This window comes from Lepisma saccharinum, chromosome 19 (genome assembly GCF_977018435.1).
Source record: "Lepisma saccharinum chromosome 19, izLepSacc3.1, whole genome shotgun sequence".
Lineage (NCBI taxonomy): Eukaryota > Metazoa > Arthropoda > Insecta > Zygentoma > Lepismatidae > Lepisma > Lepisma saccharinum.
In genome coordinates this window covers 41,668,670-41,693,557 of record NC_139247.1, presented here as the reverse complement: position 1 = coordinate 41,693,557, position 24,888 = coordinate 41,668,670, and the positions used below count along the sequence as shown (strand labels likewise).

Sequence of the window (24,888 nt, the reverse complement as noted above, 5' to 3'; positions counted from 1 at the left end):
AAATTGTGTTGTCGATGAAAACTTTAGTTTGTTCCATTGACGCCAGTTTGGAATATTAAAGGCTTCCTTGTGGTGACTAATTGCCTAATTAGGCCACCAAGAATATACCGTTATCTTAAGTTATTGCATAACTGTAAATACTCTTGAGCACGTTCATCGTGAGCTTTTGTAGCTAAGCCTTGTCAAGATGTTCTCATTTTTATGAGCTCTTTTTCTTTCATGACTTGCAAATTGCTCTTTTTGATCTGTTAAATCCAAACGGGGTTAAGCCCACAGTTGAGCAGGCATTTGATACTTATCTCAGATGTGACCCTTGGTGAGTGTTATTACTTTGTACGACACTGTTTTGGCTTCAAAGTTCAATACAGGTCATGAAACATAGCAACACAGGCAATCCAGATAAACATGAATTGTTACATTGTCCTCAACAGTATACTAATTCAGAAATGTCTCAAGATTTTATTTCATTTTTATTCTGCCAACCTTCGCTATGTTTCAAATGTGAGAAAGGAAGCCGTGCCCACATCGTATTTCTATCATAAACCAGTCTGCTTAAATATGAAGTAACGTTTGGGAGATTGGTGAAGCAAAAATATTAACAATGCGAGATTGCTGCAATATATTCATACATGCATATATAAGAAATAAGAAGGGTATAAGAAACACTCACCAGACGCTGGAAACATTTTCAATTCTCGCGGAGTCGCATCTTCAGTGGTAAAAAAAAGTGAGTATTCGACCTGTAGAGTTGCCAGGTCTAAATCGAAGATGTAGCGGTACAGAGAAACTTGGTTTTCTCGCCAGGCTCATCGAAAACTGGCCACCACAAATGCTGCAGGTGAGGATATACTAGATGACGTTTGAGGTGTGGCAGGTCCCTTTGGAGTAGAGGTTAAATCTGGAGTGTGTGTGTGTTCTCTGGGATTTGCTAATTATGTTACATGAAACTTAAAATACCAACTTACGAGGCTATAAGTAAACAGTATATCAAAATATTAAAGTCACGTACCATTATTTAATGTATCGGAAACAATTTTATCGCTTGTTACAAAACCTTATTTCTTGAATTAAAGTTAACCTTTAGACAAGTGATGATATTTTCTTTCAGTTTCTCAGTTGTATTTTCCATGCTTCTTGGACTACTTTCAGATATGTTTTATGCTTGTATCGTCGAGTAATATAAGGTTTTCTGAATTCAAAACTGATTGATTTACTAGTTGGACATTTACACATATTTTCATTATTTTAGAAAACAGTTAATAATATAATGCATTACTTTTCTGTATGATTATAAACGTTTATACTGTAAACTGAAACAACGTTTTAAGGATCAAATATCAACTGCTTTCAAGGTATACTTTTTTTTATTATTAATTACATGTTCTGTCTGGTTTAATTAGATAGTACTAGGCATTCACGTTATGAAAATCTGAACTTTCATAATAGAAGTTCACACGAATTATTATTTATTATCTTAATAGGGTTACAATTAAGCCGTACAATTTTTCATTTAGTACATTATTATACAAGTAATGGCTTGATAGCATTTCTTGTGGATCATGTAGATTTTAAATTTATTTTCTGCATATATGAAATTGTAAACACCAATTTTATACTTGCTTAATAACGTGGATATCAGAATAAATAACAATTATTCTACTTTTAATTTGTTTTTATATATACTTGGTCGAATAGAACAATAATATTTTTTTGAGAATTGATGATTTATCCCTGAATTTGACTACAAGTGCCGTTTCAAGTTCACAGAAAACATTTTTGAGGAGAATGACATTAATGTCAAAAGCAAGTACATTGACGGGGAATGAGTAGAAAGTTGACAGTGAGAAGAACACTCTCTGTTCTCGAGAGGAAGACGATAGATGACGTCAACAACCATGTAATTGCGTCATTGAACACGTGTTGGTATTGCTAATTCCACTGATGAAAGTTGAACTCTTGTTGAGGCTCACGCGATTTCCAATGTGGAAGAATGTTGACTTCTCGCGTTTATTGCAGACAGCTGTTCTCCTTCACACACACGCACATACGCCAAACGCAAGGATGCACGTTCACATCATCACGGCACGAGAATGTTCTTTTTGTAAACTGAGAGGAATATTACAAAGCTGGGAAAGTTCATTGCATCACTGACAGTGAGCAATGTTTTGTCATGCTGAGTTCAGAAGATTCCAACGAAATAGCTAATAGTTAGCATTGGAATACAATGTATGAGTAATGCACACAAGACACCTTCAACAAGTATGTGACACATTGGCTGTTAATTTCTTCTTCCGAAGCATCTTAGGAGGTGGATGTTTTACAAAGGGTCGCCCCTTTCGAAGACACCGAAATATCAAACTCTCTTCCACGTAGAACACTCTGGACTCTATTCTGCAGAATAGCGAGGCTCTGGCGTCTGGACTGGGGCTCATGCTGTGTCGTTCCTACATGTTTGTGATTGTTCCTTTATTCATCTTATCACAAATTATCCTCATCTTCGCGATTAACTAAAAGTGGCAGAAAAGCGAAGTCAAATAAACTAAACCAAAACAAATTTATTCCCGAACTAAGTAAATCAATATATCTATCTTTTAAACCCAGAAGTTATTTTATTTGTATTTTGTTGTTTAATTTCACTCATGAGTCTATTTAGGCTCACCTCGATGATGAGGAATGATATAGAGGAGCCCAAGTTAAGAGTTCAGTATGGGCCGTTATGAGCTTTTACTTTTGAGATCCCCATCCCCATTCTGCCAGAAACAAAAGTCGTTAACATGCGAAGAGAAAATAATAAATATGCAAAAAGGAGAGGAAATGTAAGGTTTTGATGGTCTATACCTTCTTTTACAATTCAGAACATTCAAAAAATGCGCTTTCCTTTCTTATGTTAAGCGCGATTTGGGGAGTCAAAAATAACAGCCGTCCGCCTGTTGCCACTCGCTGCAAACACGTGTTGGGAAGAGGGAAGGGGGTGGGGAATGGCCAGGCAAAAGTTCGTGAATAGGCTTCCGTCTTGGGGCCAGGTCAAGAAATTTATTATTTGTGTGTGTGCTTTCTCGTTTTGGGGAATTTTACTCTGAAAACAGGCATATTGTATGCATTGGCGGATCTAGCGGGAATACCCCCGGTTCACTTGCTCTTCCCAAAGGTTGACTAACTATTATAAAAAGTTAGATAGCATTATATTAAAAGAACATAAAATGATCGAGCAGTTCTTTTCCAGATAGTAAAGTTTGTCGCAAATGCATGTAGGGAATAGATTTATGAGATACCTAAGTAAATTTAATCCGGGATTTGTTGCTTGCAAGGCAATAACGTTAACTGATGGACACAAAGCGAGAGCATTTTAGATTGAATATTTCCAATGTCTATCTCTTTCTTTCTGTTATCACTGTTCACACAAATACAACAGAACTTCATCTATTTCACACCTCTAGTAATTGATTAATTTAGTTTTAAATTCACTTTTCTGCACAGATATGTTAATTGGAACTGGACGGACTTACGGTTTTATGTGAGATACGAACCTTTATATGCCTCCACCGGGTATGGAACCCTAATCTCTTAATGAAAATGCGACGACCGGGGTGCTTTGGTGTATGCCGGTATTATAATTAACACTGTTCCGTTTCAAATGACAGTGCACCGAAAAATGTGAAAGAGGCCTCCCCGATGGCGAAGAGGTAACGTCGTAGCCTCGTAATCAAGGGGTCCCGGGTTTGATACCCGTTGGAGACACATAGTGGTTCGGATTCCACTTTAAACTGTAGGTCCAGTCCCAATTTGCCTTTCTGTGCATAAAGGAAAGAAAAACACTGTGATAAAATAGAGAGCAAGACGTATGAAAAGTATATTCGGAAACAGTTATTTTCAAATCTTCCTCCACGGACCGTCATTATTCTGGACCAACAGCTGCAAGAATGAACAGCTTCCCACCAAGTTGTAACGCGACGTCTACTTATTTAACGTGCCTGACGTCGTTCTGGTTCTACATTACAATGGTAATGTCAAACCCACAAAAACAATTAAACAAATAAACAAAAGGCAATCATTAATAACCTATTTACCTTTTGTCCCAGGGTAAGTGCCATCAGTCGGAGCCCAAGAGATTACATAGGGTAGAACAAATCACACCACAGGGTTAGTTCTATATATACTGTAATTTCTATAAAAGAGCTCATGCATAAACATTACATCATTGCCCCTTTCATTCATACATTCACTCACGCATTCATTTCTCGGCAATCCAAAAGACATGAGTAACTAGTACAATAATAGTTCGGCGGCATGTTTAAAGTTAGCTACATTGATTTAAACTGTTCTTAATTTGACATTTACTTTTGCTTTTACGGGAAAACCATGTTCCGGTATGAGCTTAACCTGTACGACAAAACACTACTCCTTTTATGTTGTTGTAATTGAATGTTAATCTTTATATGGTTACTTTTTGCGGTTAACCAGGATCACTGTTATATAATTATATTGACAATTTATAGCGTCGTACAATCTGAATGTTAAATACTTCGGATAAATGAATAAATGAAAGCTGTACGGTTTTACAAGTTAAAAATATAGTTGATGCAATTTAATCACCGTAATAAGCAATGTCTTGGTAATGTTTACGTGATTAGCGAGTTCATTGGATGTCACGACGGGGCGAACGAAGCGTATCCATTTTCACGTCCATTCCGGCTTATCTTTGTCCGCTTGGCGGCGTGATCAATAGATGGCTTCCGGGCGATAAGATTGGATCTCCGCATCTTCAAGGATTGGCAACTAGGTCAGACGCCCCCCCCCCCCCAGCGGGGCCTTTCTCTGTCTCTACTCCATCTTGATATTAAACAGCCACGTGCGAAATAAACACAACACGGAACGGTGCGACACACAAAGCGGATACTTTAAGCGGGTGGTTCGCGAGAGATTGTGCACGATAACACGCCGAAGAAAATCTGAGTAAAACTGTGTCTTCCGCTTCTCCGCTCGTCTATTTATTTGCGATTCAAAAGGTTCGTTACGGTACCCTCTCTGTCCAAGCGTTGCTAAATTGTCCTCAAGTCGTAGCCTCTTTTCCTGCTATCTTCACCCGTGTATTTGGAGTTCTTTGACCCTTCTCCAAAAGCACCTCGAAGAGAGGTTACCCTAAGACCGGGCCCATTGTAACCTGCACGTTCGCTGCCGAAGAGAGTGCCATGGAGTCTGTAGCTATTGTTATCCAGTCTCGCTGTTTAACCTTTAATATCGGGCTTAATTCATCTCCTATCAAATTCTGCTTTTGGGATTTTGTCGATGATAATCTGCTGCTGGGCTGTCTTTAATTTCAGTTGAATCTGACCATTGGTACTAAAGTTGTATTTTTATATTTATTTACCCGAGGCTCGGCCCCTTCTCTCGGGAAACACGCTAGTCCTTCGCTCTCCGCCGTCCAACTCCCGGTGAACAGCCACAATCCAATGCATATTATTGCTTATTACGATGATTAATTGATTTACCTGATAATTAGCAAGATTTTATCGTTATAAAGTCATGCATTCTTGTATGTTCCTGGTCAAAGCGAACTATTGTAGGTGCCAGCACCCATGTTGTGACCCCACGCTTTGATGGGATTGTTCTCCCATATTTAAATATATGGGGAATTTGATGCTGAACGTGCTGCTATTACATTAAATTGCAAGTTTAATTTCATCTTAACATCGGAAATTATGTCGGAACATCAGTGTTGTGAAACTAAGATCGTCAATAACAGAAAAGTTATCGGAACTAAAAAAAGCCTTAAAATTTGCACAGCACTTGTTTACGTCACTTTGAATTTTCACAATTTAAGTGCTTTATTCTTGTGAATCTGGTAAAGAATAATACATAATAATTCCACGCGATTGCACTTTTTTATAGCTAGTTGTTATTAATACCCGACTCATTTTTTTTTACGTGATATCATACTTTTCCTCATGGCTAGTAAATATGGTTCTCTATTTTATACATACACATTTATCGAGAAGAATAGTTATTACAAAAAATATGTTACATTCTGTTTCATATCTCGCAACCTCTAGGACTTTCTTATTTACAGGAATTATAATTTTAAAAGGACGAAAATACGAGGGGGAAATGTCTGCTTCATACAAAGAAAACATATGTTAATATTAAGTTATCAGATAGGGCATAGTGTATAATAATAAATATTATGCGCTTATCCACTTAATACATTTTCTCTTTGCAATTTGGGTAGTTTCTCAGATTCCTACTCCCGCCGTTTAATTGCACATACTCGCAAGTCGCAACAAGAGGAAACATAAAAGCGTAGTGCAAAAATCTATTTTTTTTATTATAGACCCATGGCAGCTAGGGACGACCAAAATAACGTCAAGTTTAGTGTTCTTTGTGCATAAATATACTATATTTAGCCCGTCTGAGCTACCCTGTCGTTGCGCTTTAATATATTAATTCTTAGGTTCAGGAGAATGTAATTTTCAGAAACTTATGACTTGCTACATAATCCTAAAGGTTTGATAAACAATTTTTGTTATCGATTTACACGAGAAATTCTTACCTTCGTTGAAAATAACGTTTGAATAGCCATCCTATCGCGCTCCAATGTAAAGCTTAGGGCAACCAGATGACGAACGAAATTATTTAGGGACACAACAGGGCTAGCGCCTCTAGTGGAAAAGTTTGACAGTGAACAGCCCCGTTGACCACTAACTTTTGTTGCGGCGTGTACTACAGCAGACGCTCGATGCGCGCTGGAGCTTTCTTGTACTGCGAACCATGCGGCAACGCTGTTGCCATAAGCCCCATACTGAACTCTTAAGTTGGGCTCACCAATAGCCCTTGTCAACACGTCGAGGTGGGTGATCTATGTAAAGCAGTGGCGTATACTGAGTCAAAGATCTGGGCTATCTCACTATGTCACGTGGTTCTAGGCTATGAATAGAAATCAGGTTGCCAACTCCTAAGAAATCGGGTTGCCAACTCATATGAAATCAGGTTGCCAACTCATAGGAAATCAGGTTGCCAACTCATAAGAAATCAGGTTTTATAACTCATAGGAAATCAGGTTTTATAACTCATAGGAAATCAGGTTGCCAACTCATATGAAATCAGGTTGCCAACTCATATGAAATCAGGTTGCCAACTCATAGGAAATCAGGTTGCCAACTCATAAGAAATCAGGTTGCCAACTCATAGGAAATCAGGTTGCCAACTCATAAGAAATCAGGTTGCCAACTCCAGATTCAGCATCATTATCATGAATAATAATATTTACAATTTCTGATCGATTTTTCTCCTGAATTTTATTCTCTAGACTTCAGGCTTAGGCAGATAGCCTAGCTAGCCTAGAATATACGCTCCTGATGCAAAGAATCATCCGGCAATGTCCCTATATAAAAGGTTATGTGCGCAGAATCGGTCCCTTGTGAAGTGGGTATCATTATCATCAAAATGAAAAATATGTGAAGTCTTACCTCTAGGCCTATACCCTGTGTGCCTCCATGGAGCATTGCAGTGCACGGAGAAGAACTTTACTTTTCTTCTTTTTTTAATTCTTTTTTTGTTAATTATCGCAAAAGTGAACTTCATTTTCACGCAGTACACCAAAGTATGCAATGTAGCAGGTCAGTGAGGCTCTGGCGTCATGGACCGATAGTCAGTGTAATCCTCTATGGGGTTTCTTGTTGTGTTTTTCATATGTGTTCGTGATTGTCTCTTCATCCCTTTCATCTTATGGTAGCCGGTCAATTGCGATGAACACAGTGAGAAGTGAAAGGGCGGGTGGACAATTGCGATGATATTTTAAATCTTCTATCAAATTGAAGGGTGACTTATCACCTCGTACAATATCTCTTACAAGAGAATTATGTGAAATTTTCGAATACTGATTTCTCTCACACTTCCTCCAGGCTTGAGACTGGCAAGCGATCCCCCCCTCCCTGATATTTGTGGAAAGAGTTCATGTAATTCGAATTGTGATATTGTAGAAATATTTTATAACAAAAAGTATTGTTCTGTGACTTACAGGCCGTAAGTTACAGCAACTATTATTATTATTATTATTTGAAGTAGGGTTACATCTTAAGCTTACCGTCAATTTCTACACTGATTATCTAACTATATAAAACAGCTTTTTGCCCTACATGAATTAATGTAAAGTATACAGTTATGCAAATTGTATATATATATACAGAATATGGAAATTACAAATGTATATAATTTTTTAAAAAACAGTAGTAGTAATAGTAATGTAATAATAATAGTAATAATAATAATAAACAATATTAGCAGTAATAATAATAATAATAAAAATATGTTACTTTGCCTCCCTGAGAAAATATCATGTTGGCACTTTTGCTGGCAAGGTAGCCTGTAAACGTACTTGCATTACAACCACTTTTAGGTTAGGTTAGATTAGGTGTACCTTTGTACGTCGCAATTGTCCTACCATTAATTTGTAAAATGACCTTCACCTTCAAAATCATCGCAATTGTTCGTGATTTTGGCTTCATCGCAATTGTCCGCCATCTCAAATTCCATCTTATCACCATTCTTCCCCATTGTTACGATTATCCAAAAGTGGCGGAAAAGCGACCTAAACTAAGTTAAATCAACCAATCTATTCATTTATTTGTTTTCGTCATTTCTCTTTGTTACTTTTCTTTCATATTTTGGTACCTTTCTGTTCGTTCTTCGAGAGAGACGATTTGACAAAGAGGCAATTCAATGCTCAATAAGGGGCTTATTGGTACAGAGATTGGTACACGTACACTCGAAGTATTGCTCCTTTCTACTTTCAATTGCGGAACGTGTAGAGAAACGTGATACGTCAAGCGTTTGCATAACGTAAACAAACTGTTTTTCTTCTAATAATTTCACTTACAGCAATTAACATTTTTTTCCCGGCGTGCTTGTGCAATTTGCTCTCATTACAGTTTCACTTTGCAGAAATACCGTTAGAGAGCTCTTACGGAGGAAAGAGACCGTTTTCGAAGGGCGTTTGTTTTCCCTGGAAAGATACTTCAAGTTGACATTTCATGGAGACAAATTTATTCGTTCCACTAACGCGACAATATTGTCCCTTCACTTGTGTTGATATGCAGGTGCACACTCGCGAATTGTGTACAGAAGGATAGAAATAATATTGCTAGATGATTTAGGTCGCTCAAGTAGCCTCGGGAACCCATCCCATCCTTGTGCAGTCCCTGGATACATTATTGATGATCGCGGTTATGAGGATCAATATTGAAGAGACAATAGTCGATAAAAATCATTGCTGTCAAATATTGTTTGTCAAAACGTTAAACAAAATAATATGTGTACAACACTGCACTGCTGGGCGTTTACCAACGTTAGGAATTTTGGACTCGAAACGTTTATTTAGCTTTAAAATTTACAGTAAATTCTACAGTACTTGGTTGTAAATTGCCATTTAACGGCGACTTTTAAAGAGTATTTTGAAGATGTATATTTTTCTCTTTCTTTTCTTTAGACGTCAGACAAGTATAAATTACATGGTATGTGTTTGTATCTCCTTGCAGGAAACACGGTGAAATCTTTCTCACCTCAGCTGTCCCCGAACTACACGAACAGCAGAGTGGTTCATATCACTCCTGAACAGGAGGACGCTTTACAAAGCCAGTTCTGCAGGAACAGGAATCCACATCCTTCAGATTTCGTGCTGCTGGCTGCGGAAATCGGTTTGGAAGAAAGGGACGTTCAGGTGAGCGGGGAAAGTGTTATTTTGCAGCAAGAAACAAGTCTCTTTGATTGAGATCTAGACCTCCATGTATTATGCCCCGCGGTGTGCCCAAACATATTCACAACGAACGTCAAATGTGAGGAAAGATGGGAAAATATAGTACTAATTGATAAATATAACAATAATAATAATAATATATTATGTAAACTGTATCAGTACTACCATTATAATTGCTGGCCTCCGTGGCGGAGTGGTTAGCACAGCGCGCTACGACACTAGGAGTCCCGGGTTCGAATCCCGGCCTGGGCAAAGGTCTTCTTTGTGAGTGTCCCTTCATCAATTTCATCACTCATCCTCATCTTCGCGATTAGCAAAAAGTTGCAGAAAAGCGAAATAAAATAAACCAAACCAATCAATGAAATCAACAATCATAATTGTCGTATCTGCCAATTTTTAAACATAGTATGTATATATATATATATATATATATTTATATAACAGTCAGGTCCTGGTTTATTAATGAACTCTGTTAGCTCTAGCAAGTAAGCGTGTAATTGTTTTATAGTTCACTTCTATCAAATAGATAGCGTTGATGAAAGTTTGAAAATTGTTGAATGTCATCGTTCGTTATTCCTTGTTTGAACCTGATTCTGCTAGCTAAATTATTTATATTAGCTGTTCCAAAATGTAATATTTTCAGCCAGTAGTCGACGAAAAAGTGCTTTTTTTTAAATAATAATAATAATAATAATAAATTCTTAGATCCACAAATTGAAACAGAACAATTGATTGGTAATTGCAGAGTTGGATGAATATTGACATATCTGAATACCAATATTTTCAGTACAGATAGGATGCATAAGTATTACCTAACGAATTGCCCATCACTAGTTTCATTCATTTTCTTCTACAACTTATCCGTTTTAAGTAATTGAATTGTGAATCATGGGGTCCCGGGTTCGGTACTCGGTTGAAGCACATAGTGGTTCGGATCCCCCTTTAAACTGTAGGTCCAGTCCCAATTAACCCTACTGTGCATAAAGTGGACTTAAGACACCAATTCAATCAATCAATCAGTTGAATTGTGTATTAGCTGGTGCAGAGTTTGCGTTGCTTCGTTGGTGTTGTAATTTTTAAACCTCGCATTTTGTGCAAAACAGAGTGAAGATAGTGATGGACAATTTGCATAGTATGTATCTCACTCGACCTTCACCACCAATATTGAGAACTAATATCATTCGACCTTTTTCACTCGAAGGTTTTAATAATACATGTAGGTCTAGGTTGAGATGCCCCAGGAAGAAGCACAAGCTCTGTAAACAAGCAAAGGTGTGAATACTAGCAAGTGTTTACTTACAGTTTTCAGCATCATGTAGAACCATCTGTGTAACTTCCATCATTCCTTATTTCCGGTTTCCTTTCTTGTTGGGTAAGTCTTAAAATTACATCGTTTCCCAAGAAATTTTGATGGAGCAAAAAGTTCAATGAATCTGGCGTTTGCGAAGGGGGCTATTCTTAGCAAACGATGACTCAAGTGTTTCCTCAGGAAATCGCCCAAACTGTTACGCAATATAGAGGAACGCCTCTAAAATACTTCCAGGTGAGTGTCGGCCGTTATGCCGAAGGAAAAGGGAAGTAGGTGGGGTCTGAGATGAAACTGTGTGGGTGGAGAAATTCAGGAAGAAACTTGAAAAAAAAACACCAAAAAAAAAACCAGGAAAGCCTAAAATAAATTAGGGGGGAAACAAGGAGAAAGATATAAACCTAGCATATGTCTGTCACAAGTATTACAGATGTATTAATTGAAGGGCTCGGGTGTAAAACATGGTAAGTGACATTTTGGTCATTTTTTAGTTACAAAGTAAAATGTGCCATCCTTCAATTTTCGAGTGAAATTGCCATGTCATACAATTTGCTTTGGACTCAGTGAAGACTTGTGAAATTGGTAAACATAACACGAAAACAATTTATCTACAGTATAGCTTCTAATAACCTTTTTTCTTAATGAACTCAGAAATGTCCAAAATCTCACTTACCATGTTTTACACCCAACCCCTTCAATTAGTAATCTGTTGCTGATGCTAAATCATCACAGCTATCAAAACGAAATGGTCTTAAGTTCTTTATAGTTCAACTGGGAAGATAATTGACTTCTCTTTTATAAAATCGAGTTTTTACGCTCGGTTGTGTATTTAATGATATACTGAATGCATCAAAATTTCAAGCAGCAACAAGCATTTTAATAAATTGTTATTCTTTATAATTTGTAACTTTCAAAATCATGGACTCCAAATCTCTGCGGACATTCGGAAATGAACGTTTTTTTTTCTTTTTTTTTTCGTGAATGTGAAATTTATGTAAAGCCCTTTTAATTATGATTGAAGCTTGTGTCAAATTGTCAATCGAGAAATTTTATTTTATGTCAAATGGAAATTTTGAGTAGTGATTTGGTGCGGCTATTAATGGCTGAGAGTAAACGATTCGTATATATAAACATAATTCGTAATCCTCACAGGTATACTAATGTCATAGTGTTATCGAATGTGAAGTGCTGTATTTGAAGTGAGAATGTTCAGGTTAATGAACGTGTAGATGGAAAGTTTTTATCAAATAACTAACATATCTCAAGCCATCTGATGACAGATTTACGAGTTCCATGTCTTTCTTATCTTACGCAAATATCTCGAGAGTTAATATCCACATAGGCTTCATCCACATCATTGACATTCCCTTTATTTAATTTTTAAACCTTGAAGTACATTATATCCTAAGTTCCATCTTACAGAAAACTATGTATAAACATTAAAAGCGCTACAAAAATATAAAATTTATTTGCTTCACTGCGTGTTGAAATTATATGCTATACCTATCACATATAAGCATTTATGCACCAATGGCTGTGCGTTCATCTTATTAATATATTCCATATCAATACAAATTTTCATTTGCATTCAATTCTCATCTCTATTTAAAATGTATCTAGTTTTAAGTTGGATATTTGAAATGTCGCACAATATTCATACACTAGATCAGTGAGTGATTTCCAAATCTTTTTCAGAGGCTCCTGTTCCCTTGCCTTATAGACTAACCCAATGACCCCTACTTCCGTATACTAATTCTCACCGTGTTATCCTATTCCGTAAACATAAACGTAAAAGAAATCATTATAGTGTCCCCGTAGCGCCCTCTACAACCCCTCTCCCCAAGAAGTATTAATCGCCTATTTTGGAAATCAGTGTAGGTGATTCACATGCAATGAAGGTTTTGGCAAGATCAGGAACAGGACGAAATGCGAAACTGTCTTTATTTTTACCTTCCCTCACATCAACTATTTTCGCATTTTATGTTCGTAAACATTGTTGTGTAAGAAACGAAAACGGGCTTCTTTAAAATAGACACAATGAACGACTGAAGATGATGTTTTCCGAGGATCTATTTTTAGTCACATCTCGTTTTGCAACTGACCAGCTGTTTGGTTTGGAGTCCATCACCAACTTTCTTTGCCAATTCTTTGCTGTAAGAACTACTTTGACATTTTTAAATGCCATTAGCTGACTGCTCCAGTGGATTCCTGCGAGCTAGATGATATGGGGCCCTGGTGCTTTCCAGAAATTACTTCAAGCCCTAAGAAGGGCATACGTATTATTAACACATTAATCTGTCAGGGTGATATAAAAAAGTGGAAGGGAAATCTAGAATTCAAAACCCTAAAAAGTCATGCATGTTCTCTTTCACTTCAAACAATATGTATCATCCCCTCATACTTATTGTTTGATTGATATGGTTTATTTTACTTTGCTTTTCTGCAACTTTTGGATATTCGCGATGATGAAGGATGAGTGATTATATGATGGAATTGATGAAGAGGCACTCACAAAGAACATCCATGCCAAGGCCGGGGATTCGAACCCGGGACCCTGGCCTTCATCCTTATCCTAAGGCTGCGAATTTTCTATTGAAATCTAGGTACTAAAGAAGGCTATTATACTTGCAAGATAAAGCCATGAACAGGACTTAAGGTTTTAATACTCTCGTTTCAATATCGACTTTTAAACAAATACGAGAAGAAACACGACTATGCTTGTCTAATTTCCTTCGTAATCAGTTGTGTGGTTGTTCTTTTCGCGCTTAGCTCTCGCCCTAATTCCCGTTCTCAGTTGTTCCTTACAACTCAAAAAACTACAAATTCCAAATCAAGGTTATTAGAATTATATACTCCAACTCATAAATACAAATTATATTCCCAAATTTAGCTTAGGTTCGAAGTTTCACGTAGAGCAATGTAGCCAAGACCTGAGAAAATGATATCATCACGCAATCTTAAATTACCACCACGTCGATGGAAGTAGAACGAACCGTTTATAAAACGCTGGAAAATTTCACTTGGACTCGAGGCGAGCAATTTTCAAGTAACTCGCGCGAAACGGTAGCCAGAAGCGTGGGAAAATCATCAGGAAGATTTCTCTTTTGTTTTTTCGCACTTCCTGAACAAGAATGCCCACTTTTCCTCTTCTGTCATTAGAAAATGACAAGAGAAAACTAGAACTGATTTCTTAATCCTTGCAAATGAAAAAAATGTACATAAGCAATTTCTTTACCATATTCTTGTAATTTAGTGATTAATGACCTCGTTTTTTATGCTTATATCATTGAGTGTAATTGTATATTATAATATTAGAGTGTAAGAATAAACAAGTTAAGTAATGAACGTGGTTCATAAATGAGGCTATTTACAGTACAAGTACAATAATATAAAATCTGTTTATCTAGATCCAGTCCGCAGTTGAGTTAATTTGTTGTATTATAAATAGTATCACGGTGCTTGTTTAAGGAACCTTAATTGTTATCGCTATATTGTTATTATTACTAATTGTAACACAAAAATAAGCCAGGACTAAACCATAATTGTCAACTATAGCTATAATATGCCTTGACTAGCTGTAATTAAAGTTACTGGATCAGAAGAGTTCCTATTTTTTAAAGATGGATATACGTATGTAAGAAATAGGCAAGGAACTTTCGAACTAAAAAAAGGTAAAGGGTTCCCCTGTGCCTAGCACTACGCCATGAAGGCGTATAGGGGGTGTGGGGGTAACGCCCCGCACTTTCTTGATCCGGTCTTGACCGCCTGTACCCCCCAGGGTTTCCCCCAGGTACCCATGTTATTCGACACTGGGTGGGCGCCGGGGCCGCTTCCAACGTTAGAAAAGTTCCCGGATTTGAACCGGCCGGGGATCGAACCCGGGACCTTTAGCATGGTAGTCAGACGCGTTACCGACTGACCCACCGCGGCCACCTTTCGAACTAAAAGCGATGTTATTGACAAAGTTTTAAAACAAGAAAGTATGACACGTTATTATGATGTTGAATAAAGTTTCGTTTTAAAAGCCTTCACCTAAAAAATAATAATAATGAAAAACTAGGGAGCTTCTCTGCCGAAAAAGTGGGTGTAGTGGGCGAGAACCACACCCTTGCTTGAAGTTTGAGTGATCGTATGAACTAATATTACAAAATATGGGCAAAGAATGTGGAAAGATTGTTCAAGATTAACAATTGGTTGTACACGCATAAACGGGGCTAATAAATTATACACATTACAGAAAAGTTCTGAGTTGGCAACACTACATTATGCATTGAACTGAAAGTAAACTGGTGGTGTCAACAACAGAGTTAAGAAATGGAATCGTAATTCTGGTGATTACACGCTTGTCCTTACAAGCTGTGGGAATTCCAAACGGTTCATGGAATAAATAAGGTCAGTACTTTTCACCATGCTGCAAAATGCCTGGCATTAGTCACGGCTTGTCACCGGGAGTTTCTCATATTCTGCAGCTGCACGCCAATTAATGTCTTTGTGAAGGAGCTGTGCCCTTTTTCTTCCTTGACATCGGTTTGGTAAGAGAACCACAGAGTATTCCGATGGATTAAAAAATCAGAAAGCATGACGTTCTGCAGCAACAGTTTGTGATTTGATAAAACGAAGATAGAGGATTTCTCTCTTTCTTTCTCATAGTGCGAATTCACGTGGGTTGATTTAAAACGCTTTTTGTTTGATTGGTTGAGTTTATTTTACTTGCTTTTCTGCCACTTTGGCTAATCGCAACGATGAGTGATATGATGAAATTGATGAAGGGTCGCTCACAAAGAACGTGCATGCCCAGAAAGGGATTCTTAGCCGGAATCACTTGCATCGTAGCGCCCTGTGCTAACCCCTCTGCCACGGTCGGCTGTGAATGTGTGATATAACGGAATCTTAATTTGACCCTTGATGAATGCTGACTAATATAGAGCAGACCGCCACGTAACCCGGTTTTTGAGATGTTTCGTTCCAATTCTTGCGTTGGCCACTTATAACGTATCTCGGCAGAAATGCATTAGGTGCTATTTCTGGGCTTGGAGAGGAGGGTCAGTCCTGATGAAGCAGTGGGTCAAATGGAAGAGAGGAAGATGACGAAAGTCGTGGGAGAAACAATCCAAGTAGGCCAGCGCTAAGCTGTGTGTAGGGGTGGAGGTTCATCGTTGCCAGGTTCTAGAAAGTATTTTTCATCACGTTGTGCCTAATTTGTGCCTACTTTTAAACTCGCGCACATCTTCATTATTATTAGGCCTATGATGGCGTCATCAGGAATATACAGTGCTTTGTGCTTGTTTCCAAACAGGACCGGCCTCCTCGATGGCGTAGTGGTAACATCGTCGCCTTGTAATCAAGGGGTTCCGGGTTCGATACTCGGTGGAGGTGAACTGTAGGTCTAATTCCAATTACAAAGCAAAACAGCGCCTTCTCGCTGTCGCCTTGTAATCAGGGGATTCCAGGTTCGCTCCCTGGTGTAGGCACAGATAATTGGATCAATTTTTAAACTGTAGGCCAGTCCTGCTCAGCCTATCTGACAATAAAGTGGACTTAAAAAAATGTTTCAAAATAGTTTATTATTATTATTTAATCGGTTTCATGTCGAAGTCGAATATTGTGATAATGGGAATGAGTGATAATGATAATCATAACGCTAATTCCAGAACCTGTGGGCTTGGTCACCAAGCATCGGTTCTGTTCCGGCTAACCAGAGCAAGGGTCGTAATACTTATTTCTTCATCTATTTCTTTCCACCATCATTCATCTTCATTGCCGCGATTAACGTTAAGTAACTAAATAAGAACCTATTACAACAATAGGGCATCCATAATATTTTCAACACATGATATTACAATCTAGCCTATTTGTTAATTAATGTTTTGATTGTTCATAAGTTCCAATTAGTGGCGCAAATTTATGAGCCATATAAACAAATCAATCTTTGTGTCTGCTAGTAAAGAAAACTTGGAAAGATGTGATGAAAACTGCTATTAACCAGAAAGTTGCATGTCCTGCTGTGAATTGTCCTTCCTTGCACACCAGGCACGTATCCAGAGGGGGGGCTTAGGGGGCTCGAGCCCCCCCCGAAAGTTTTAGGTTTACACTAGATAAAAAGAGGTTTTTGATTTCTTGTGGTGTGAAATAAAATAATGTGAAAATAATGTAAGGAGAGAAATAATTATCGAGGCAAGACGGAGCATGTTTTATACCCCTGTTATAGTTAATGGCTCAAGCCCCCCCCCCTCCCCTCAGGAAAATTTTCAATTTACACTAGATAAAATTAGATTTTTGGCGTCTTGAATAATGTGAAGATAATAAATTTATAAATCTGAGAGAAATAATTATCGAGACAAAACGGAGAGTGTTCTATAACCCTATTATTGTCAATAGCACGTATCCAAGGTGAGAATCAGGAGGCTCGAGCCCTCCTTGAGGAATTTTTTTCTGTTTACACTAGATAAAACTAGGATTTTTTCTTCTTGAATAATATGATGATAATTTGGGAGAAATAATTATCGAGACAAGATGGAGAATGTTCTATAACCCTGTTATTGTTAATAGCACGTATCCAAGCTGGGGTTGAGGTGGCTCGAGGCCCCCCCCAGGAATTTTTTTTATTTTACACTAGATAAAATCAGGTTTTTGGCTTTTTGAATAATGTGACGATGATTTAAGGAGATAGACAATTATCGAGGCAAGACGAAGAATGTTCTATAACCCTGTTGTTGATAATATTACACGTACACTTTTCTTGTGCTTTCGGTGTTCTCGCAGCGCACTTGAGCACTATGTAGATACTTGTCAGCATTTGGAAGCTGCACAACAAAGGTAGCACCACACTTAGGGCGATTCGTTGTAATTTCTAATCTCTGGAAGGCGGGAGAGGGTACGTTCTTGAATGAGAGAAGGAGTCAACTACTGGCGATATTAACGAATCGTTCTATCTACGGAACATTCTAGAATATAATGAGAATATAAATACGCGGATTCAATTTTTCGGTTGATCTGTACAAAGAATCGATTAATGAGATTTCAGAGGTAAGTGTGACAATTCATACAGTCGTTGGTGATCAGATCAGTCAGCGTCCTCTGATTGCTTTATAAGATATAGTGATTCGAAAATGAAGACATTGACGACAGCAGAATTTTCGGGGACTCAGTGTAGTGCTAGTTTGGTTCGAGGGCCGAAGAGATCAAAGATCTCTCTCTAAAGTGAATATTTCAGCAGTATCGGATATTGGAGTGGTTTATTAAAACAGAAATAAACTGCATAGATCAACTGAAAAGCAAAGTTTTGAGTGATGATTTAGTTTTGCCAGAACTAAATTTCGTATATGCAGTCCGAGAATTTCATGGTATAAAAATTACTTTTGTTTAAGCCTACTGGGTTCGAAACACATTCAAACACTTAACTACCATAAAGAGACAGCCGAAAATTTTATGAATGTCGAGAAGAGAAAGCAAGAAGATGTTGCATATGTAGACATTTTAGACGGAAATTGCAGGCTCTACCAGGACCCAAATCAGGGCTCTACCAACTGAGCCACCTAGCCATCCTTGACTTCAACCGATTTTTCGTTAAAATGTGTACATAGTACATGTCCTGTGTATATCAAATCGTAACAAGCACAGAAAATATAGGAAAACTGAGGAGCATTATCACCGGTTGAGGATATTTTTTTTCTGTGGTCAACAAGAGCTACTACTTCGAGGTGACAATGACAGTGGCCTAATAAGGGAGATTTCACACCCTGTCGCCTGAGGATTTCACAAATCGAAATTAGGTTTGTGCGGCCTTTTGTGTCGCTACGGTGTGAAACGTTCCTGTTGATTGGCCCATTCCAATCGACATGTATCGCGTGTCCCTTCGGTCTGAAACATTCCTAAGTCTTGAAAATCCAAGTCACAAGGATGGAAAATTAGGGTCTTGTTAAGGTTAGCTGTGAAGGCAGGCAGACGACAGCACCCTAAAGGATCATATCCAAACCTGCAGGAAGAACGCATCTTACTTCAATCTCCAATACGATGATAAAAACTTCTGGTGAGTTGATTTTAAAAAACGTCTCAGAGATAAAGAGAGGCGTGCCCAAGATTTTCGGAAGGGTGAGGGGGAATACTGGGTCAAATGGGGTTATTACCTCACCAAACCTCCCTTGGGCACGTCACTGGAGATAAATGAGTAAGCATTTCATCATACTAGGAGACGAAACATTAGATGTGTTGGGAACGGAGGGGTTTTCACTGTGCATTAATTGTTTCGTGATCCACCTGTATTCGAGAAGACTTCCTTTGTTTCGTGCCGATATATGACAAAACAACGGAAGCTGTGACAGGCATTTTTGAACACTTGTGAGTGCTAAGGCCTGAATCTGAACAATTTGGTGGGTTTCGGCTTTTATAAGAGCTGAAAAATGGGAGGACAAGACACGTTAGTGGTGTTCAGGCTCGAATCAGAGAGAAATATTCGAGAGCTGTCTGCGTCCAGTTCGCAGCCCACAATTTGAATCTCGCGTTGTCGAGTGGATTGTCCATTACGTGCATGTGTAACAGCTTAGTCAAAACACTCAAAGACACCATAGATGTTTTTATGTCTGATGAGATGAAATGGACAAACACACATACTGAGATGGTTCGGGCACACATAATTAATGCATGGAAACAGAGAAGTCGAGTGGTAAAATTGTTCAGATTTCACGTTCTGATTAAAATGACAGCCTTACAGTGGCAACGATTTAAGAGATAGTTGTTCCCCATTTTTTATTTTTTTGCCTCAACATTATGGCCTCTTAATGTTAAACCTTGTCTGCCAAGAGAAAGTAAACTTTCCTTGCAACGCCCTCCACCCCCCCCCCCCCGTTTTGGAACCTAATTGCCACCTCTGGTCTTAAACACACAATTGTGAGGTTCTTACTATACCCCTTAAAAAAATGGTGTTGAGCCCCCCCCGAAAGGAATTCCTGGATACGTGCCTGTTGCACACTACAATACGCAATTTCTCTTAACAAATGGCACCAAAAGAACTTTGCCCTGGCAACACTGAATGACATCTGAATGGTCTTCTTCTTTATCTCCCTCCAGCGGTCCTTTCAAAGGAAGATACCAATTGGTACACTAAATTGATATATTAGATCCGCTTCCTCAATTGCCACACTCCCAATCCTGAACGCCTTGTTTCTAAATCAAGTCGGACTGGGAATTCGAAACTATCACGCCCTCCAATTCCAGACTGTCTCGCGCTTCTCTCAAGCGTGGCGCCACCCTTCACTTGTCTTATCAACAAGCGGGCGCCCTCTTTTTTACAGGAACTTATTACAGAAAATTGAGCGTTGACAAAGTTGACAGCCTTCCCAATCTAGCTTTCAAAGTAGGTATAATGACTTGTCAACGTTTGTTGTGCAAACTTGGTAGAGAGTAAATCGAAGCTTTCTTCCGAGCTACATAAAATGATTTAGTGTTTTACAAGATGTGAATTGTTTCGAATTTGCAATAGACTGTACTTCTTTACATAGTTGTGAGCGGTAGGTAGAGAAGAGGAAGTTATGATAAATAGCTTTTTTATGTGGTATTACTCGGTATTTGAACGAAGAGATATTAAAACAAGTAAAATTTACAGAACTTTCTATTTTCATATTTCAATAATGTTACTTGTTATGGTTTTCCTAATGATACTCCACATGTAAAGTATTTATCTAGTAGTAAAAACAACAATAATCAAACGCACGTGTAAAACAGATGTTAATCTACTATCTGAAGAACTTTTTAGGGACCATAGAACTCAAATAGAAGTGATCATAAGCAGCAGTCAGGTGGGTTCGCCGTGGACCAATTTTGCCGATAAATTTATCACATATGTACAGTGGATATTACCCAAGCAAATTGTCCTCCACCATGTTCATGCACTTTATTTTGCCAAATGAGAGCATCAAAAATTGAAAAAAATGAAACTATTCCTTAAAAATACATAGGATGCAATTGAGAAATAAATGATAATAGCCATGGACAATTTTCCGATCAATAGTTGTGCATCATACTGTACAGAAACGCCAATTTTCTGTATATTTCACCTAAACACTGCTCATAGACTGACTGCTTTAATTTCGAAATAAATTTTGTTAATGTGCTGTCTTATATCACCAGAGTTCCTCGGCGGCCCAGTCTAGTCCACTTTATCCAAATTCTACTAGATGCTGATCATATTTGTATATCGCATTCATCTGTCCGATAGTATCAAATCTCAAAGTTGACCCACGTGTATTAATTAATGTATCTCAAGTTATATTTCAAGCTTTTGTTCCAATGTATACCTAAACTCCAGGCCTTGTGAGAGTCTTCGGTGAATACACTAAAACACATACAATTCCCAGAGTAGCATGTGTTTCGCATAGATTTCAGATGCCAATAATATTTTTTAATCAAATCGGTGTCACCAATTTCATTTACTCTTTCTTTGATCGTCTACTCCTCATCTTTCTTCGTTTTTTCCCCTCCCCTTCTTCCCTGAGGGTTAATTTCTCTCGCTCTCTTCTCTATCGTTGTGGTACGGTCGGGTGAAAAAAATACAGGGTGTCTCACATAAAAGTAGCCTCGTACATATACGTAACTTAATGACACGTCCTTTCATTTCATTTTCAAATACAGCACCGAGGAAATTTTACATGTTCCTGGTAGGCGTGTGAAGGTTATTTTGTATTTATTTGTGGAATTTATTAAATGTATGTTGATATTCAATTGGGCTACTTTTATGTGAGACACCCTGTGTTTTGGGGCGTCACAAAACTAGTCAATAAGTAAATGCCTTCTCCGTTTGTTACTGCTGTTATGCACAAAACTATTCCGTACGACAGTATAGTTTGTTGTCTCCCTTCTATCATTCCATCCATTCTCATCGTCACGATCAACCAAGGAGTAGGAAAAACACGAATAATAACAATTAGCTTTTCTTTCCCTATGATGCCCTGCAGAACTAATTTAATACTACGAATATCTCTTGGTTTAAGTATTAATACCACTTGTATGTTATACATAACCCTACATGCGTTCGTTTGACTTAACAAATATTAACATAATGTTAAATTAATAAAAATATGTTCCTTTTTTTTATAATTCCAGGCATGGTATATGCAGCGTTTGGCCACTTGGAGGCGTGAACAAGGCTTGAGTACCAACATGGGTCGCTTGTGTGATTGATTGCAAAATGTACATCGGTAATTGCAAAATGTACATCAGCAGATCACCTACAACAATTCTCAAAACTACCAAAGGCTTTATAATATATTGAGAGGGGACACTCCTCAACATATTTGTGTATAAATTTAACTTTAGTTATATTTTTATGTGTAGATAGATTACGATATTATGGAACGTACAGTGGGATCCATAAGTAATACCAAGCAAATTGTCCATCACCATATTCACTCATTTTGGTTTACATAATGAGAGCTTAAATAATTGAAACAAAACACCAAACAAGCTGCTGACAACCTCTGTACCAGCATACATAAAAAATAATTTCTTCAAAACACCTAGGATACAAGAGAAACAAATCAATGAAAATAGTAGTGGACAATTTGCCGAGCAATACTTGTGAATCCCACTGTACAATAAGCATAGTTTTGAAATAAACTATATTTTTGGTACTATTTTTGGTAGCTTACACAAGAATTGTACTACAAGGTAAACAGATCGTACAAATGTTAAGCAGTTATTTTTAAAACAATCTATACATGTTGTGGATTTTCTGTACCAAAGTATGACCGATTCTCTCTGTAAGCAATACACAAAAAAATGCTACCATTATTTATAATAGCTTAGTAAAATTTACAAACGTGTTATTTACCTGTTATAAAATATCCAATACATTAATACATTCATGAATTGTGCTGATATTAGATAATAAAATGATAAAAGTACAAAGAGTATAATAGGGCAAGTATTAGTGTATGCAGTCATGCTACATATAAAAATTCGTCAAAGGTGTACACACTCATTGTAGTACTCACGCTTTACATTGCTAAAATTTTATTATTCAAGCGAAATCTACCTCTTATAGAAAGCCCACAGTTTATTTCTCTTTACTAAGGGTGTTTATCCATAATCAATGTTTTATTATTAGACATTGTGTGACGTTTGTCAGTTTAACTTTTTTTTGTACATGGCGTGCACTTAATAATATTTACCAAGTGACAATGTACGGTATAAGTACTCAGTATTATACTTGTTGTATCTTGAATATTTTGTTCACACAATTAAATATGACCACTTATTTTTAGGCTGTTTCCAGTTTTGGTTCTTTTTGCAAAAATACACCTACTTTGCTGTTGCCTTATAAGTATTTTATTACTTTGTGTAATACATAGGAATTGTATTACAGTTATATGCAGTAAATCACATGGTCACTGGGAACGTATAGCAGAAAGAAAGAAATATTGATGTCAAAAGCTTTATTTTCTCAATATGTCTGGCGAGTGTCAACGCACAAATTCAGTTTTTCTAGTTAATTAAGTGTGAACAACATGTAAAGTAAAACACCTTGTTTTGTTAATAATATTTTGTAATAAACTTTCTGTAAATATATTTTTCTTCTGTTAAGTGACTTTTTTGTTTGCTTTCCAACATAGTTTTACACTGTCAAACCATAGTTTGTACACCTGCTTCGGAACAAAAAGAATGAAGATTCTAGAATACCAGGGGTGATTGAAATGTTTTCAGCCTGTCTAAGGGGGAGGGTGGCATGAAACTTGGCATGTAGCATCAGTAGTCTTTCACACGATTACACCATAAGCAGCATGTCCTTCAGTGGACTTTTTTTGTTCTGAACTGAACGTTTCCTCTTGTAGGTGTAAATAAAGCTACGCAGTTCTCATGGCATCATTATTTGTGGCAAATCGAGTTCCTGGTGTTGTTTTCAGTTTAGAAAAGAGATAATAGTCAGAGGAAGCCTTGTCGGGTGAGAAAGGTGAGTGTGAAGACATGGACCAACGTCACTGTTCTCAGGATTCTTCGCCCTTTTTCCCTTTGATTTTATCCCTCAGTTTGACCAAAAGTGAAGTCAAGTACATCACCATTACAGTTTCACTCTTGTGCAGAAAGTAAATCAACAAAACACCTTTGGAATCCTAGAAGACGGAAGCCATCATCTTCGCCTTCTTTCGCATGAAAAACTGGGGTGTTTCGATTGCTTTGTTTGTTCTTTGTATGTCCCATACAAGTTACCAATCGTGGTACTAGAAAGCCATTTGGACTAGCCTCAAACATCTGAAAATTTTATTTGAACGGCTCACTTGTCGCTTTTGATCAATTGATAATCTGGGAACCCACGCGATGAGACCTCATGCATGCCAAGAACCAGGGTTGTTAAAGGTCCAGGAACACATAAATTCTAATGGTTTTTATTGGGTTCCGCTCAGGACCGGAACTTTTATTCTCGCACAATTTAAATTCAGTCCAAGTTGCGTATTGTTTAATTGAAAAAGGCTCCTGGACAGCATTTAAATTGATCCGGAAGAAAGGTTCCTGGACCGTATTTGTATTGATCCGGAAAAAATGTTCCTGGACCGTATTTAAATTCATCCTGGAAAATAGTTCCTGGACCGAATTGAAATACTTTACAGATAAAAAGGTTCTTTACGGTCCAGAAAACATTTACGCTTGCTGATTTTCTCTCCTGGACCGGAATTGAATTTATTTAATACTCCTGGACCTTTAACAACCCTGCCAAGAACCTTATTGGGGACACTTCCTGGGATATATCTTCTAAGCCTCGGCAATTGAGCTCGTAGTGTGGTACCACAGAAAAGGGTATTTATCTGTGGTGGTACTAACTAATCTTCCATCACCGCGGCCTGAA

The 24,888-nt window shown here is 37.7% G+C and overlaps 1 protein-coding gene across 1 annotated transcript in view; it reads left to right on the top strand.

Moving 5' to 3' along the window:
• Window positions 1-23,634, top strand: part of LOC146003119 (homeodomain-only protein-like) — a 54,984-nt gene extending 31,350 nt beyond the window's left edge. Inside the window, exons 2-3 of the mRNA XM_083141295.1 lie at window positions 9,531-9,712; window positions 22,152-23,634. Coding sequence (XP_082997421.1) covers window positions 9,531-9,712; window positions 22,152-22,229 — 260 coding nt within the window. The 3' untranslated portion in view covers window positions 22,230-23,634. The remainder of the gene's footprint in view (window positions 1-9,530; window positions 9,713-22,151) is intronic.
• The last annotated feature ends 1,254 nt before the right edge of the window (window positions 23,635-24,888 follow it).